General features: G+C 39.0%; 1 protein-coding gene across 1 annotated transcript in view; it reads right to left on the minus strand.

Moving 5' to 3' along the window:
- Positions 1–17,499, minus strand: part of cpd (carboxypeptidase D) — a 33,596-nt gene that overhangs the window by 11,726 nt on the left and 4,371 nt on the right. The window contains exons 3-12 of the mRNA XM_023351521.1: positions 14,262–14,404; positions 13,982–14,151; positions 12,219–12,619; positions 11,912–12,103; positions 10,201–10,368; positions 9,938–10,047; positions 9,344–9,446; positions 8,296–8,438; positions 8,041–8,207; positions 7,655–7,957 (exon numbers count right to left, since the gene is read on the minus strand). Coding sequence (XP_023207289.1) covers positions 7,655–7,957; positions 8,041–8,207; positions 8,296–8,438; positions 9,344–9,446; positions 9,938–10,047; positions 10,201–10,368; positions 11,912–12,103; positions 12,219–12,619; positions 13,982–14,151; positions 14,262–14,404 — 1,900 coding nt within the window. The remainder of the gene's footprint in view (positions 1–7,654; positions 7,958–8,040; positions 8,208–8,295; positions 8,439–9,343; positions 9,447–9,937; positions 10,048–10,200; positions 10,369–11,911; positions 12,104–12,218; positions 12,620–13,981; positions 14,152–14,261; positions 14,405–17,499) is intronic.

Genomic DNA, 17,499 nt, shown 5'->3' on the forward strand with positions numbered 1-17,499 from the left:
AGATAAACCAACATGAGTAAAAGACAGGAAAAAGCAGGCAGCTCTTGGCTCATATGGCTCACAAAAAACATTGTACGTTAACATTATTGCTCTCTTAGTGAATGATGCAAATTTTATTAATTTACTTATTCATGTATTTATCTACTTATTATGTAGAAGACAGGAAGCAGAGTCACGATAAAACTTAAAGCAACAACTGTGAAACACTATGGGAAAAAAACTGTCAAACAGAAGAAGTTTTTGCCTGAATAGTCTGCATCTGTGTGTTTTTTTAGAAAACGTTTCAGCATAGGTAATACAACTTGGTATAAGTTGGTATGGGTATAGAACTTGCTGCTGGTCCTCTCTGAAGTCTCAGCCCTCTTTGTTTGCTGGGATCAGAAGCTTTTTTCTGCTGTAGCTTCCTAATTCCTCAAAAAGCATGTGGTGATACATATATATGTTTTGCCTTCTTTGATTTTTGTTTCCATTCAATTTAAATAAAATGTCTCAAGATAATTGGGGCCTGCCCATAGCAATGCATAAGGAGAGCAGTGACTGACTTGCGAAGGGACAAGGGAGCACTGGGACCACCAGGGGGCGATGAGGGAGGACTGGGAGACACAACATAAAAACGAATGACAGGAGTTTGAACCTCCCGTAGTTCTAAGAGAGCAGTTGTTTGGATCCTGGCAGAGCTTTTTACCGTGTGCGGTTCTGGTGGGTCGTCGGTTTATGAGCTTCTTTGATGTTTGCCGAACTGGTCCATAAATTTATGCAAAACTGTAAGCTTGAATACAATAACTTAAACTTACTACCTGTCTCTTGGTGTTTTATTCACACTCGGCTCCTCAGCCGAACCTTTCTGACTGCCTATTACCATATTTGTAGTCAGGCGCCTAGCCTTAGTTAGCAATACATGTGACTTTATCCACAACAACATAGAAGCACAATTTATGCTGTTATGGGAAGATTCTTACTTGGCCTCACTAGAAGCTCAACAATTCAGAGTTTCTGATAAATCCTTTATTGTCACTAGCTAAATATCATATTCACTGTTCCAGGTAGGGGAAGCCATGCCTTGCTGCATTTTACCATGAAGTTAAGTTTTATATCCCGACCATCAAAGACAAAAAATAGATATTAAAACAATTGAAATCTGTATTGCTTTGAATGTACAGTTGGGAACCGAAGCCCCTTAGCTTTTTCTTTTTCTTGAACATGTTTATCTGTATTTGTTTTTTCTTGAGGCAGAACAAATGTTTCTCTCTGTCGTTATACAGTGTTAATAAAGTTTTTTTTTTTAAAAAAACATCCCCTCTTCCCCCCCACACCCAACAGACTTCTTGTGGCTATGATGTTGAACTGTGATGTCACACATCCTGTTTGTGACATCACTGGTGACTGTCTTTGTATTCCCAGATTCCACAGAGAAATTCATTTGCAGTTTAAGGTTCGAACGAGAAAGAAACAATGGCGGAGAAAGATTTCACGTTACAAAAGTTAGAGATTCTCCAGAAGAACCAGATGAAGCTGAACAGTGAAAATGAGCAGCTTCAGAAAACAGTGGAGAGTCTGAAGAGGAAACTAGAGAGACTGAACAGGACCGATGACTCAACAAATTGGCATGTAGAGAATTGCAAACTCATAAGTTCGAATGGGTATTATAAAAAACAAATGATTAAAGTTAATTTGGAATTGGAGGAAGCGAGAACAACAATTGAAAGAATGCAAAATGATTATTGCAACATGCAACAATTAACAATTAAACTAGAACGGAAGCGGGCCATGGCAAAAAATGACGCGGAAAAATCTTTAAAAGAAAAGTCAGAAAAACTGCTGTGCCTTACTAGGGAGAACGAGGAATTAAATAAGGAGATTGTGGCTTTAAAAATCAAGATAGACAGAATGGAATCCAGGGTGGAAAAAACCAAGATTGAGCCACAAATTGATCAAACACAGGAGGAAGAAACACCAAAACCGAATATATTCCGGAGAGTTGGGCGTATTTTTGTTGACATGTATAATTCGGGAACGCTGAGGTACTGGGTGCCACCCTGGATTTTTTAATAACTGAAAAAAATTTCAGGTAACTGGACGTAAGTATTGGGGGGTCACTGTGTTGTGAAAACTGGTATGAGGAGGTGGGATCATTCCAGACTAATGCAGACAACAGATCATGAAGGCCTGAGCAAGTGAATCTTGCATTTTGATTTTTTGATGATTATGGGACAAGATATTTTGAATTTACTTATGATGATCATACACCATATATAAAACTGTAATTGAAGTAATAATCAAACAATGTGTTAGATACAGAGGCAAGGGAAAAAGGCAAGTCCGAACATGTCTGGACTTGCCCCAGAGCTGTGTCCCAATTAAGGATCTGAAACTAAGATGGTCACGAGGAAAGTAAGGGAGGGAAGCAGGGTATATGTGGGAATGGCTGGGACTTTCCGATGAGGTAGTTGCATGCTCGAGAGGTCACGTACGCCTTATAGAGGCATGGGTTGAAAGGGTATATAAGGCCAAGGGGACCAAGAAGAGAGGTCTGGCACCCTGGAGCCATGGGGAAGTTGAGACTTCGCACCGCCAGAAGGGACAAGACCCCTTGACCCTCAGCCCTGGTTCCTGATTTGGCTGCCTTACTCTGCCTCAACCCTAGGATCTCAAAGTTGCAGCAACAGACTTGGAGAAAAGACAAAGGTGACTGAGTGATGAAGATCTGAAGTGTTCGAAGGACAACAGCCAGGTCTGCTTTGCTTCTATTTCAAAGAGGATTTTGACTAGTCTGTAACAAGCGCACGTTGTACTTAGAGGGGGCGCTACCGTTAATAGGAGTGGTTATTGAGGTTGTGCAGGTGTGAGGGCTACTCAGCTGATTGCTTCTTAACTGGAAAAGGCCATAACTCTTGGACTGTAGGTAGTTAAAGGCTAGTTGAGTCTCCTTCGACACCAGCTTAGATAGATCATCTCTACTAGACTTGCTTCAGGGTAATACTCGAAGGCTTAGAGATTTTTTGGACCCGTTGGACGGAGAGCTGGTCAGTAGTCACTCCTTGGATGTTGTGAGGTTGAGGGCGGGGCTGACTATTGCGTAACGACAGCTGGTACCATAACGCTGTGGGGTTAGCGACAGCAGAGAGGAGAACTTGGGGGGTTGCTGGTACCAGGATGTTTGAGGATAGCGACAGCAGAGAGGGGAGCTTGGGGGGTTGCTGGTACCAGGATGTTTGGGGATAGCGACAGCAGAGAGGGGAGCTTGGGGGGTTGCTGGTACCAGGATGTTTGGGGATAGCGACAGCAGAGAGGGGAGCTTGGGGGGTTGCTGGTACCAGGATGTTTGGGGATAGCGACAGCAAAGAGGGGAGCTTGGGGGGTTGCTGGTACCAGGATGTTTGGGGATAGCGCCAGCAGAGAGGGGAGCTTGGGGGGTTGCTGGTACCAGGATGTTTGGGGATAGCGACAGCAGAGAGGGGAGCTTGGGGGGTTGCTGGTACCAGGATGTTTGGGGATAGCGACAGCAGAGAGGGTAACTATCATTGTTTCCTCAAGAAATGCTTTACAAATGTCACAGTTAAGACTTTTAAGACATGCATATTAAATGTGCAGCTATTCACATGAAGTATTTAAAATAAGTTATGCTTTATGATATTTTCTTTGCAGAAAAGACAATAGAACAATAGTTAATTGAGAACTTTCTAAGCTCTTCTGGATGCAGATCAGAGCATGTTTACTTAGGGAATATTAGAGCAGTTTACCATATATTTATTTCTCTGTTTTCTTAATTAACTAAGTGGGAGGAGACATTAGAGAAGGAAAAGTGGAAAAGACAGAATTATTAAAGTAGAAGTTTAAAGTATACCGTTGTCTTTCTCATTCACCCAGATTCCTTAGATCAGGGGTCACCAACCTTTTAGAGACTGGGAGCTACTTCACGGGTCCAGAGTAACACGAAGGGCTACTTGTCTGATACAGACATAAATTGTCTTGGCTATATATATATATATATATATATATATATATATATATATATATATATATATATATATATATATATGATTACATGCTCCCTGATCATGTTAATGTTAGGGACTACTGACAGTAGTTATCAGTAATAATTTACCATGGCAGCTATGGTTAATTGCTATTATGTGATCAGAAGTTCTTAGTTCAGAGTTTTGAGTTTGATTCCCTTTTGGAGCTTTTCTGTGTGATTCTAAATTGCCCACAAGTGACTGAGAGTTTGGATTGTTGCAGCAGCAGCTGTACAGCTGGACGCACTGAGAGATTTTCCTTTAAATTAAAAAAAGAAAAGTTATTGTATTTCTATTATCCAACCCTGTTTACTAATAACAAAATTATGGAGAAGAAAAAGTTCTTTTGTGCCAAAACATCTTGTATGTAGCGCGCATCAGTGTGAGTCTGTGGGGGTCAAAGGGCACCCAAAGCCTAAATCTTATTGGTCAGTTTGCTTTTTCTGTGAGCTAAAAATGATGAGTGGAGTTTGAACCTCCCGTAGTTATAAGATTTCGCCAATCCTCCTCTTTCCGTGGATCTCACTGCTTCGCTTCAATGTCTTTATTATTTAGCATCGTTTGTGTAAAAAAAAAAAGAAAAAAGAAATAAAAGGGTGCGCTGCTTTAGTGGTTTAGTTTTGTGCCGATGTTTGCGCGTTGGAGAGGTGGTTGTGCTCCTGCAGGTCGGGTGCAGTGATAGTTTTGTACCTTCCAATCTGTCAGACATTTTTTTTCGACATCTGCTTGTGTCAGCCCACAGGTGACCCGTCAGCTGTTCAGTTCACAAAATCACAAAAAAGCTAATAAACCGACAACCCGCCAGAACCGCGCACTGTAAAAAGCTCAGGCAGAACCTGAGGTTCAAATGATGAGTGGTTCAAACTCCAGTCATCATTTTTAACTCACAGAAAAAGAAAACTGACCTATAAGATTTAGGCTTCGGCGTTCCTCACCTCACCAACTTAAAACTCTGAACTAAGAACGTCTGACCACAATATAGCAATTAACCATAGCTGTCCTTACTGATAACTATTGTGCATAGTCCCTAACATTAATATGATCAGGCAGCATGTAATCATATTTACTTAAATGAATTTTTGTTGTAAAGAAAATTTATGTCTGTATCAAACAAGTAGCCCTTCGTGTTACTCTGAACCTGTGAAGTAGCTCCTGGTCTCAAAAAGGTTGGTGACCCATGGTCTAAAAATAGCCAGACTTACCATGATTTTATGTAAAAAGAAATCAACTGTTAAGTACTATTTTTTTCAAAAAAAAAATGGTTTCCACTAGTATTTTAACCATTTTCTTTCTTTCCAACAAGAATCCAAACAAGTGTTTGTAGTTGGAAGTTCTCTTTTCCATGACATCATCTTCATTCCAAATTTCTAAAATCTTCAACTTTTCAAGGTTAGAAAATTTGTATCCCTAACCTTCTTGAAAACAAGAAGGTTAAACAAGAATGTCTTGCATGGCAGGCACCTATTGTTCCACACCTAATAAAACGTCTCTTTATTGGGGCCTAATATTAGCCTGCATTATCTTGTTATTTCAGGTTAAGGCACTGGCTTGCGCAGATAGTGCCTATCTATTAGCTTTAGCCTTTAACCTAATGCTAATAGATAGGACTACAAATACGCCATATCTGTAGTTCTAACTAACACTGAATTAAAACAGAGGGCTGAGCTGCCATTTAGAACTACTGGCTGTTTTGCCAGTAAATAACTCATTTAACCTAAACAACAATTCTATATGAAGCTTACTGAAAATTTCAAGATAAAAGCCTCAATATCCCTCTGAGGATAGTCACAGATTGACTTCAATGCATTTCTGAAAAATTTCTGAGCTCAGCACACACCATCTTTCTCTCATCGCTGTTATTACTGTGAGTGAGGTAGAGAATATGAATCGTGGTACTATTGGAGACGACAAATAGCCCTCTCAGATGCTCCAAACGGTTTTCAAGTACGTATCACGGTTCCCGAACGGGAAGGAGTTGTTAGGACTGCTTTTTTCTGTCAAACTGGCTGGCTCAAAGAAATGGAATTCTGTCAGCCCTGAGTGTCTGACAGACAAGCTTCATTACCATAGCAACAGAACAAAGAACAGGACAGAGCAGTGCAGCTGATTAGGACTACAAAAACGCATCACTGTAGTTCTAACTATGGCAGAACATGCAGGTTAGAACTACGACATGGCAGAACTGTCAGTTACTACAGAGGAGGACTGAGTCTGCCTTTAGAACTACTTGTGTTTTGGGCATTTTATAGCTGATTTTACCCAACCATTGTTACACATGGGATTAGTGTGGCCATTTTAAATTAATCTTAATAAAAATGTCAAAATAAAAGCCTTGACAGTTTTTACATCAGGTAATTGCTCTTTCGGGCATTATATAACTGATTTCACCCAATCGCTGTTACTCATGGGATTAGTTTGGACATTTAAAATGAAGCTTACTGAACATTTCAAAATAAAAGCCTGAATATTCCTCTCAGATCTTTCAGAAAAACAAACTACTTCAAACTACTGGAATTCTGTCTCTTCCTGTCTGCTTCATCACGCGACAGCTGAGCTGCTCTTTAGAACTACAATGACTCAAGGTTAGGACTACAACATGGCGGAACTGTCAGTTACTACAGAGGAGGACTGAGCTGGCCTTTAGAACTACTTGTGTTTTGGGCATTTTATAATTGATTTTACCCAACCATTGTTACACATGGGATTAGTGTGGCCATTTAAAATGAAGCTTATTAAACATTTCAAAATAAAAGCATTGACAATTTTTACATCAGGTAATTGCTCTTTTGGGCATTATAGAAACGATTTAACCCAATCACTGTTACTCATGGGATTAGTTTGGACATTTAAAATGAAGTATACTTAAAATTTCAAAATAAAAGCCTTAATACTCCCCTCTGGTTAGTGCACGGCCGTAGGCGGTGCAATAATTTTAGCCTGTATTATCTTTCTCTCTTAGGTTAGTGCGCTGCCTTTCATAGCAAGGCAGTACATTAACATTAGCACAAACATTAGCACTTCACTGCCCTCCACTAGTGCACCGCCATAGGTGATGCAATAATATTACCTTGCATTATCTTTTTCTCTCAGGTCAGGTCACTGTCTTGCGCAGTAGCTAATCTTAGCATTGATGCTAATTTTTAGCATCCGAACACTGGGTCCAAACCGACAGGCACACTTTGGCAGGCCCCGGTTAAATTTCTTCAGGAATTTTCTAGTTCAAATATACTCAGCAATTTGCACAATCACTTCAAAGTCCTGTTACAGATAATAATATGATGCTGCTGCATTAAAAAATTAAGAATTTCTATTAACATTATCTCAAAAATTTTAAATATAACTTCACCAGAGAGCTTTCCTCATTTTAAGTTTCTTCTTTTTTGTTATTCTTTTTGTTGGGAGTTATAAAATTATGACTTTATTCTCCTAAGATTGTGACTGTATTCTCGATGGGAGTCCTGGGCTTGCCGTCACCACTCTGAACTATGAAAACTAAAGGTGCCTATTGATGAAAACATAAAAATACAGATTTTCCAAAAATTAAATCTTCAAAAACCAAATATATGACAAATCAGTAAAATCGATTTATCACCCAGACCCTGCAAGTCAGTGGTTTCGGATATTAACAGCATACTCACTTGTGTAAAGATGTAATTTGGGGGAAGTTCAGTGTGAGGCCTCTCAAAAAAGCTTCCAGGTCTTTTGGGCGTCGGTAGCGGAAGCTGTTATCGGTGGCTGTGCTCTTGACCAGCTGCTCCAAACCTTGGTCTAGAGACAGCTCCTTTATCAAGCTGGAGAGCTTCCTGTCAGATGGGCTCCGGGTCAGCTGGGGAACAGTGGACACATGGCCGGTATTTTCCGAGTTTAAGCGGGTCAGCCTGAAGTCCACTACCTCTGCTTGGTCCTTTGAGACTGTAGCGTAGGTCGTCAAGGGCTTATACCTTTACAGATAAAAATAAATTGATTTTTTTAGGTAGTGGAAGGGAAGCCTTTTCTCTGGAACTTTCTGAAATATAAACGTTACCCATCAGCAGAGGCAGTGACTGCATAAGTCCCAGGAACCAGCAGTCTCCAGTAGTCTCCAGTATGACCTGTAGTGATGTTGTGGTCTATTACCCCCACGCTGATGGTGGCATTGGGAATTCCCACTTTATCCTGGTCAGAAACGGTGCCTTTTATTCCCGTGTGAACCTACAGTGACAAACAACAAAACAAACAGGAGTAAGTAGAAAACAGTGAAAGTGAAGTACATGCTAACATTAACTCCTGATTTTTGTACCTGGTGCATAAACTGCAGCAAAGCTCTCCAGTTTTGTTCCCAGTATTTTGGTAGCTCCTTAGCCAGGGGGTACTTGACGCAGCCCAGCTCGATGGTCACCTCAAAGCAGTTTGTGTTGACGTAATTCCAGTCCTGCATCCCACCTGGAAAAAACATAAAGTCTTAATTATTTTTGGCATTGGCACAGAGTTCGCTTCTCTGACTGAAGCCAAAAAATAAAACCAGGGCAGGCAAGCATTGACTTGCATTTTACCAACTGTCCAGCAGCGGACTCTTCTAGTTTGAAAACAAGTAACAAGAGGAGTCTGCAATACTGGAAAAAAGTATTTGCCTCTTTACTCCTCATTTCTGTTTTTACTTTCTTTTTTTTTTTTGTCAGACTAAAATGTGTCAGCCTATTAAACAAAAGTTATTTTAGACTAAAGATAAAATGAGTAAATACAAAATACAGTTTTCAAATTTAGATTTAGTTTGCCGAGGGGGTTACCTAATAAATGGTATGGATGCCCATCAATGGTGGCAATGAGCGTTTGACATTTCTTGAGAAATTTTGTCAATTCTTCTTAGCAAAACTGATTTAATTCAGCCATAATGTCGGGGGTTTTTTCTGGTTCATCAAGATATTATTTTGGTAAATGTGAACAATGTCAATGTGGGCAGCGGTTTTCACCTCCAAATGCTCCCACTATATGTTAAATTTTTTTAAATGAACAGCGATCTTAAATCACTGATTGTCAAATCTTTTTATAAACATATTCATGGATCCAAAATAATAAAGACTCGATAAAGATTTTCTGCACACCGTTTATGCATTTGGTATCAATGATGGTTACAATGTCAAAGCTGTAAAGAAATCACATTATCTATATAAAAGTTTTCCAATCCTTTGTTTTTTTTTTACATAATTTTGTGAGGTTATTTGATTTCACTTAGGTAAAGTTAAGACATTCAAAGCAGGAGTGAGAAAGGCACATTTCAAATCTTGAAAAGAAAATATTATTCATGTAAATAGTTGGTTTTATATGAGCTCTGAGCAATGAAGGCCTACCGGGAACAGTGTACCAGTTGGCTCCATTAGTGATGCCATCCTCAAAATAGTCCTCTGGGTCCAGGTCATTACAAGGGTGACCTTTGTACATAAGAGGATTCTCCTGCACACAAATTCAACACAAAGACAACTAAACAACAAATTCAATTGTTTTGATGTTTAAAGCCAAATCTCTTCACAGATTGAACAGGCAAGAGTGAGCCTGTCTTTTTTAACTTTTGCTGCATTGCAAAAAAAAAACAAAAAAACAACAAAAGAAAATATCCATGTATTTTGGGGGATTTTCTATGCCAGACAAACAAAAATGATTATAGAACTCTTCAGCAGAAGAAGATTTTTTGTTTTTGAAAATGGAAAACTGCATTAAATTAAATCCACTGCAATCAATTCTTAAGCCGAAACTTATCAGATATAAATGTATTATTTTCTTTCCATTTTGTGGTTGTATGTAATTTATCAGGTCTTTAAAAAGGCAAAACAAGAAAAGGTTGAAGAGGTATTAATAATTCTGTCAGGCACGGTACATGATGATAGTTTATAAGCACATGAATAAAACTATGAGCATACATTTTAGCCTGGAAGAGATTAATTTACCTGTGAGTATGCTTTGGCCACCTGCTTAAATGCTTCATCATCAGGCGACCTGCTGTAATGACTAAGCCCCTCTTTGTCATCATCGAAGGGGTAGTTGACCACTAAGGAGCCTGTATTTCACAAAAACATTGCATTTCATTGCTTTGTTAGTGTAATTAACAAGCAACTGTGGTGCTAAATAATAAGGTGTTTAGTGGATGAAATAGAAAATGAATATATAAATGTAGTTAAATGACAACTTTTACACTGAATGACGTATTTACCTCCGTGAAGGTTTGCAGACAAAACAAACGGGGTGCTCTTTAACCAGCTCATGACAGCTATTGTCTCTGGCTGCCTGGGTTCGGTGATGGTGACAAACTGGTCTGGAAAGTTGCGATTCAGATCATAATCATTGCTGTTGTTCCGTCCTCTGGTGCCCTTCACGTCACCTACAGGGAAGCAAACTCAGGTGATGAGACACTGCTATGCAACAGTCACTGAAGCATGTTCTTGTTTGAAGGTTGGTGCTTTAAACTTCACTTCCTTTTGTACTTCTGCAGTTATTATTGACTAAAGGATGTCACACAGGAAAGCAGCTCAATAGATGAACAGAGAAGTTGAAGGAGGGCACATGGATTTCACAATAAGAATGGAGATAGTGACATAAAAACAGCTACATTTGTCCAATATATTTTTGCTAAAATATTGATATATTTTCTACACTATAAAAAGTTAGTCGCTCTTTTAAATAATAACTACAATGCTCGCGGAACATGGAACTGGCATTTTCATGGTTTGGACCACTTTTTAATGCATTTGCTTTGAGAGTGCCTTTGACCAACCGTGAAGAGAAAAAACTAGATGTGTCTGTAAAGTAAACAGGTCCTAAATTTAAACACAAAGAGCGAGCAAGAAGACAAACATCCCAAGCATACAGACTGACAGGAACGCACACAAATTACAAAGAATTAAGTGACTTGACTTGACTGTTGAACGGTTGACTACAGGTTCAACAGGAATGTCAAACGGACCAAAAGTGAAAATCATCAGGTCCTTGGTAAGTTTCTGCACTACTATTATTACTACTTATCTTAATATGCATGAACAGTCATCATGCATGGGCAAAAGGAACCATAATTATTTTAAAAGATGTTTTTTGTTGTTTTGTAGGACAGGTTTAAAAAATGGTTGACAGCAATCCTGAAAAAGCTTAAAAGACCTGACACAAATACACATATGTTTAATAGTTCATAATGACTGGTGAAATATTGCTTTAATGGGTCTGAATAAGCGCATTTCAGAAAAAAAACAAGTTCTGTTAGGAGGGGTGTGTGTGTGTGTGTGTGTTGTTTATGGTTAAATTAATGTTACTGTGCATGAAGAACAGAGTATATCTCTTTGTTCCATGGTGTTGACCTTTTGTCCTCTTTTCTTAACCTCTTGACCATCTTGCACTAAACGTATTACATACCATACAAAGAATATAGGTGCCTTCAAGACTTCAAATAACTAGTTGCTGTGTTACTAAAAATACTTTTCCAACTCCCCTGCAATATCAAAAGGTGAATGAATTTTCATCAGTGAAGACAGAGTGCATGCATAATGTAGCATGAGATTATTATCTGGACATTCCAATAGCATTTGTGTAGCAATTATTTAATTGTTTCATAGCAGGGCACTTATTTGTGTAATATGCAGCATCTCTAAATTGCAGCCCTACGTCACAGATTTTTTATTCCCATGTCTTAGTCGGAAATCTGATGTCTGGAAGCTGCAGTATCAAAAACACTGGATCCATTACTATAGTTATACTACGCTTTACAAAGCACTGAAATTGCTGGCTGTTTTGCAGTGCAAGCATAACTCACCCTCAACTATCTGAAAGCCATATACTTACCAAAATCTACATTTAAAAAATTCTTAAATTAAAGAAAATATATGATGTCAGTCTCCAGGAGTTTGAGATTGTATGCCCGTAAATATTTCTCTTACCTTCCATAGCCACCTCGTAGCCATCGGGGTTCATGGAGGGCATGATGTGGATCCTAGTGCTGTTGACCAGCTGAGTGACCTCAGGGTCGGTACCATAGTTGCGACACAGATATTCAATGAGGTTGAGCAGCAGTTCTCTTCCCACCACCTCATTTCCATGCATGTTGCCCACATACTTGAACTCCGGCTCCCCTGAAAGACATAAAGAGAAACACGTCAATGCATTAACAATATACATACACATCCTGTATAAATGACCTTAAAAAAGGGCAGCTGCCCTCATTGTGTTGTGCAGTTTGCCGCCCACCATGCTCGTGAACATTAGGGTTGTCCGAGATTATCATCACATAGAGCTCCCGGTCTTGTACAGAGCGGCCGATGGAGTAAAGATGGGTGATGGAGGAAAACTCGCTGCTGTACTTTCGTAAGAAGAGCTCCATGTCTGCATAGTTGTGGTGACGAAACTCTTTTGGATGGATGGGCTCATGACCAGGTGGGACGAATGGAGGGGTGGTGGGAACTGTGTGAGCCTGGCTGCTGTTGGAAGCCTTCGTAGAGGGAGCAACGAAGTGACTGGTGGGCAGAGCTGAGGTTGTAGTTTGGGGGGTTTTGCCTGCAGCCTCACTGACAACAGGCTGCAGGGTAAAGTTAATCTCTCTGGGTTTGCCATCAATAACCTGAACATTGTTGAATGTTTTTGATAGGTACCTGCATACACAGAGAAAGACACATTGAGAACGATTAGGCATTAATATCAAAATTACAAAAAGTGATGCCCCAACCGTGTCACTATTCTGGTTTTTGCTTTACCAGAACGTTCCCCACTAGATTAGATGAGAAATTGTCTTCTTTGCTTTTTAAACTAATTGTTTTGTAACTTTTGGAGGAAGTAAGACAGGATGTGTGGTTACTTGCTAAACAATTCACAGCCCTTGAACTTTTTTACATCTTGTCATGCTACAAACACAAATTGACAATGCGTTTTCTTTTAAACATTGGGTGAAAAATCACCAAATTAACACAGATTCTGTATGCAGAACTGTGAAGTAAAAGAAAAAATATGCATAATTTTCAAGAGTTTTTAATAAAATACTAAGAAGTGTGGAAGGAATTTGTATTTAGCCCCTTTATTCTGAGAACTCTAAAATCCTGTAAAACTGATTACATAGAGATGTGACAAAATTACTAAAAAAAGTTCACTTGTGTGTAATTTGATGTCAGGATAAATCCTGCTTCTCTTTAAGAGTCTCTGAGGTGTGTTAGAAAACAAATTGCACAGCACAGAGATCAGGGAGAGAGTCATGGAGAAGTTTAAAGTAAAGTTAGTTTTCAAATCAATATCTCCTACCGTAGTTCCTTGCCCAGCCTGTAGACAACTGACAGGCTGAGCAAGGAGAGAGCATTAATCTGAGAAGAAGCCAAGAGGTAACTCTGGAGGAACAACAGAGATCCACAATTGAGGTCGTAGGAAAATATAACAGAGCTAAATAGAGGGCAACAAAGAAAAAAAAAAACTCTGTCTTGCAGGCAGCAAACAACTTAAGACTGGGCCAGAGATTCATGTCCCGTATGATAAACGCTAAGCATATTAAATGGTTTAAATCAAAGTATTTAATGTATTAAATGTTACAATTTAAATGCAAGACTTGAAACTTGCTGCTCAAATAAACTCTCCATCCAGTCTGACTGGGCTTCAGCTATTTTGCACAGAAGCAAAAATATTGACCCTCTAGTTGTGTAAAGCTGATTGAGACATACAAATCATTTGGTCCAGTAATTTTATTGGTTATAAAAACTATATTTTGACTCAGGAGGTGTTAAATACAAATGCCTATGACATTTTTCAGATTTTCATTTCTCAAGAATCTGAATTCCTTTGACTGAAATTATGAGAGAAAAACAATATAGAAAGATTTCATCACTAACTTGGAAACAGTTTTAATAAATAACGACTTTTAACCAGACTTTTTGTGTGTGTTTCCGACTTACAACACTGTTACTATGCTTTAAAGGTTGTTGCTTAATAAATAGCTTCACTTCGCACCAAATGTGGTGTGTGGAGAAACTCACCCTGGAGCCACAGCTGTGATGTTGTAGGTTCCCGGGAGCAGAAGGCGGTAGTAGTCTCCAAATTTTGCTGTGGTCAGGTCGTGGCGGATTCCAGCAACCACAATGCTGACATTGCTGAGGGCGGCACCGCTAACTGCATCTTTCACAAAGCCACGAACTCCCATGTGTACCTGCAAGAAAATAGTACTGTGAGTTTAAAAAGGATTCGTACTGAAAGATTCATGATGACTGAGGGATGTTTTAGTTTCTAAGGGATAAACTTATTTTTTGTGAGCTTTACCTTTTCCATGTAGGCCAGAAGGGACTCCCTGTTCAGATCCCATTCCTTACGCAGCTCAGAAGCCATAGGGTGTTTGCAGCAGCTCAGCTCCATGGTGATTTCCAGGCAGTTCCCGTACAGGTAGTTGTAGTCCTGCATTCCTCCTGAATAACACAGCATCAACATAAACATCAGCACACTACAACAGCCTAATTATACATTTAAAATTTGTCAGACTCTACAATATAACTGGATACTCTCTTAAGCTGCCAGACATTATTTCCTCTGGTAAGGTCAGGGTTTGCCTTTTCCACTTGAATACTTCTGGTGAGAGATTATTTACTGTGACTAAAAGTCACAATGAAGCATCCGCAGTTCACAAGTCACCCAACCTTCTGGTAAAGTCAACAGCAACACACATAGGAGAGCAGGCCGACCATCTCTGTGGAGCAGTTCTAGGCATCACCGACGGGCAGCTCTTCCCATCGGTGAAGAGCTGCCATGACTGCACGCTTGGTGGCCAAAGAAACAAAGTCAAACAGTTACAACCTTATTAAGCAGTCGGAGTAAATGGGATCAGGAACTGTGCACTGAAAAATAACTTGTTCAATGGCACCACCTCACTCCAGTCTCAATTACAGAGGAAAAACTTTTTTAAAAAACTCCAGGATTCCTTCTAATTTTAAGGCTCTTGACTTAAGACTTTGAGACTCTTTGAAGATTCTTCCAAATAAAATTTTAGACCAACAAGAATAGCAAAACACGACTTCATAATTGTACTGTTTAAAGTAATCCAGTTAGTTAAGTATAAATGTATCAGAATAGCATAGCATTTGTTACAACTCAGTGCTTTTACATGTAGGTTATCTAACTTTCCGCTGTCAGTGTGTTTTGATTTTAAAAGTTATGGACAAGTTTTAATCAATTACTATTTTCTATTTCTGCAAATTTATGCCAGGGTCTCTCTTGCAAATGAGATCTGGATCTCAATGGGGGTTTTTACCTGGTTAAACAAAGAAAATAAGGGATACTAATACATTTCCAACATCCAACATCAATAATCTATTAAATGCAAAACCTGTTTTTATTTTCTTACAGATTCAAATTCAAATCATCCCGAAAACCATGACTATGTGTCAACCATATTTGATGTCCCACACCTCAACATCAGTCAAAGTGAAATAGATATTTGTGGATGGCCAAAAGAAGAAAAGTCTTGGATGAGATGAAAACGACAAACAGCACAGACTACAGCAGAAACCTGTCTGGTCAATGAATCGGTGGGTAGATGTAAAACGTGTGATTAAAAAAACATGAAAAAACTCACAAGACGGTCAACAACAGACCTTGAAAGAAAAATTAATGTTGAATACATTTTTAAATAAAAATATGCTTTTCAGAAGCATCTTTTCTGTTATGTAATAAATCTTCAGCATATAGGCACAATAACAAAATCACCAACATAAAACAAGCATGTGTAAAATCTAATAATATAAATATTAACGTAGAAACGTGTATTTGAAAAGACAGTGTTGCAAATATATTGTCAACCTAAATTGAATATATTCAAGGCAACACCTAGAAAACTGTTCTCCTATTACTACATTCCAAGGTAAAACATTCATCATTTTATATTGTTTTTTTTTTTTTTGCTGAACCACTTAACTCTAATTTTTTTTCATAAATGCTGACACAAGCTTAATGGAACCACTTCGCAGCATGACAGCTGGGTTCCTGCCATGATGCTGGAGGTCCCACGCCCAACTCGCTGCTGCTGCCATAAAGAAGACTTGGCCCAATCAGAAGTGCTTCTAGCTAAGTCGTGCGCCTGCTGAGAGGTTGGCTGCAGGTCTACCTAACTGAAGTGTTCATGTGCTCTGTCAGCTGTTGAAAAAGGAGCCTCATCCTTTTTGCTGTGGAACAAAAATGACAAACATAAACTGCATGCAAACCCATCCGTTATAAAAACCAGCCCACAACATAAAGAAACATGGCCTCAGCATTTATTTGAAGGAGGGGCGTACTAAAATTTACCTTCAGGGCACCTTTGGGACTTTAAGCTCTGAGGGAAGAGACAGAACTGGGTAACACGGCAACCAAACTATATATAAAATATTTTAAAATATCTCACCTATGAGGGATGAGTAATATAAGTGTCTACATTCAGTAATGACAGAAAATTATTAGCTACAGAGCACAAGACACAAGCCTTTGTCTCTGGCTACATCTGCTTCATAGTTTAACTGTCACTGAAGCAAACCACTAAAGTAAACACCCTGCACCCACAAAGTTTAACAAACGCACAGACCTGCAGACCTGGACTTAAATATCCTGTTGAAGGAGGAGATTGTCACACCCTGAATGCAGCAGGAAACCACCGAATAGACAATCAAGTCAAAACCTGAGCTAGACCAGGATGCGCTTTACTGCAGGATGTCTGCAGTGGTTGAGCTATAAAAATCAAACACCAAGAAGAAGCACCTGCTTTTCTAAGTAGACCTGTCGGTTGTTCACAGAAACAAAGACAAGCAGCACAGATTCAGTGACTGCAGTGACCTCAGGCTCCTCAAGGGTTTCAGTTCTGTAACAATCATCATATAAACTACTTGCAAAGAGTCTCAAATCTACTTTTTTTAATTAGTCGTTAGTTGGAAAAAAAACCTTAAATTGAAAAGTCAAAACTTAAATCCAGTTTCAGGTTAAAGAAGAAGCAGAGTTCTTCCTGATTAGATTACAGTGAATCATTGTGAAACATGACGGTGGATTATTATTTCAGGCTCTGTCTGCCAAACAGAACCGTCCTCTGTTCCTCACTCTCCCTCCTGGCAGTTTGCCTCGGCTTCTCGTGATCTCACTCCATGTCCTCCAGACAATGTTTCCATCCAGTGCCGGTAAGTCCAAATTTAGGTGACATTTTGGACAGTGGCATCCCTCAGTTGAATAGGTGATATCTATTGAACTATTTCACACTAAGTGGTGCTTATCTTGAATCATATGGAGAGCAGAATCTATCTCTACTTGATGGTGGGTTCATTTTTTTAGACAGCCAAGAGCCAAGATAAACCTGGTCAAAAAGTAACAATTTAATGAACAAGTAAGTCATTAAATTATTTAAATGTGTGAACATAAAAATAAATAAAAAACTGGACTACAAATCTGACTAAAAATATTAATACAATCAGGAAATAAAAATGATAATTTGGGGGTAAAAGAATACACCATGGCTTATACAATAAACTTGGTAAGAATAATAGGGAGA

Source organism: Xiphophorus maculatus, chromosome 18, assembly GCF_002775205.1.
Source record: "Xiphophorus maculatus strain JP 163 A chromosome 18, X_maculatus-5.0-male, whole genome shotgun sequence".
NCBI lineage: Eukaryota > Metazoa > Chordata > Actinopteri > Cyprinodontiformes > Poeciliidae > Xiphophorus > Xiphophorus maculatus.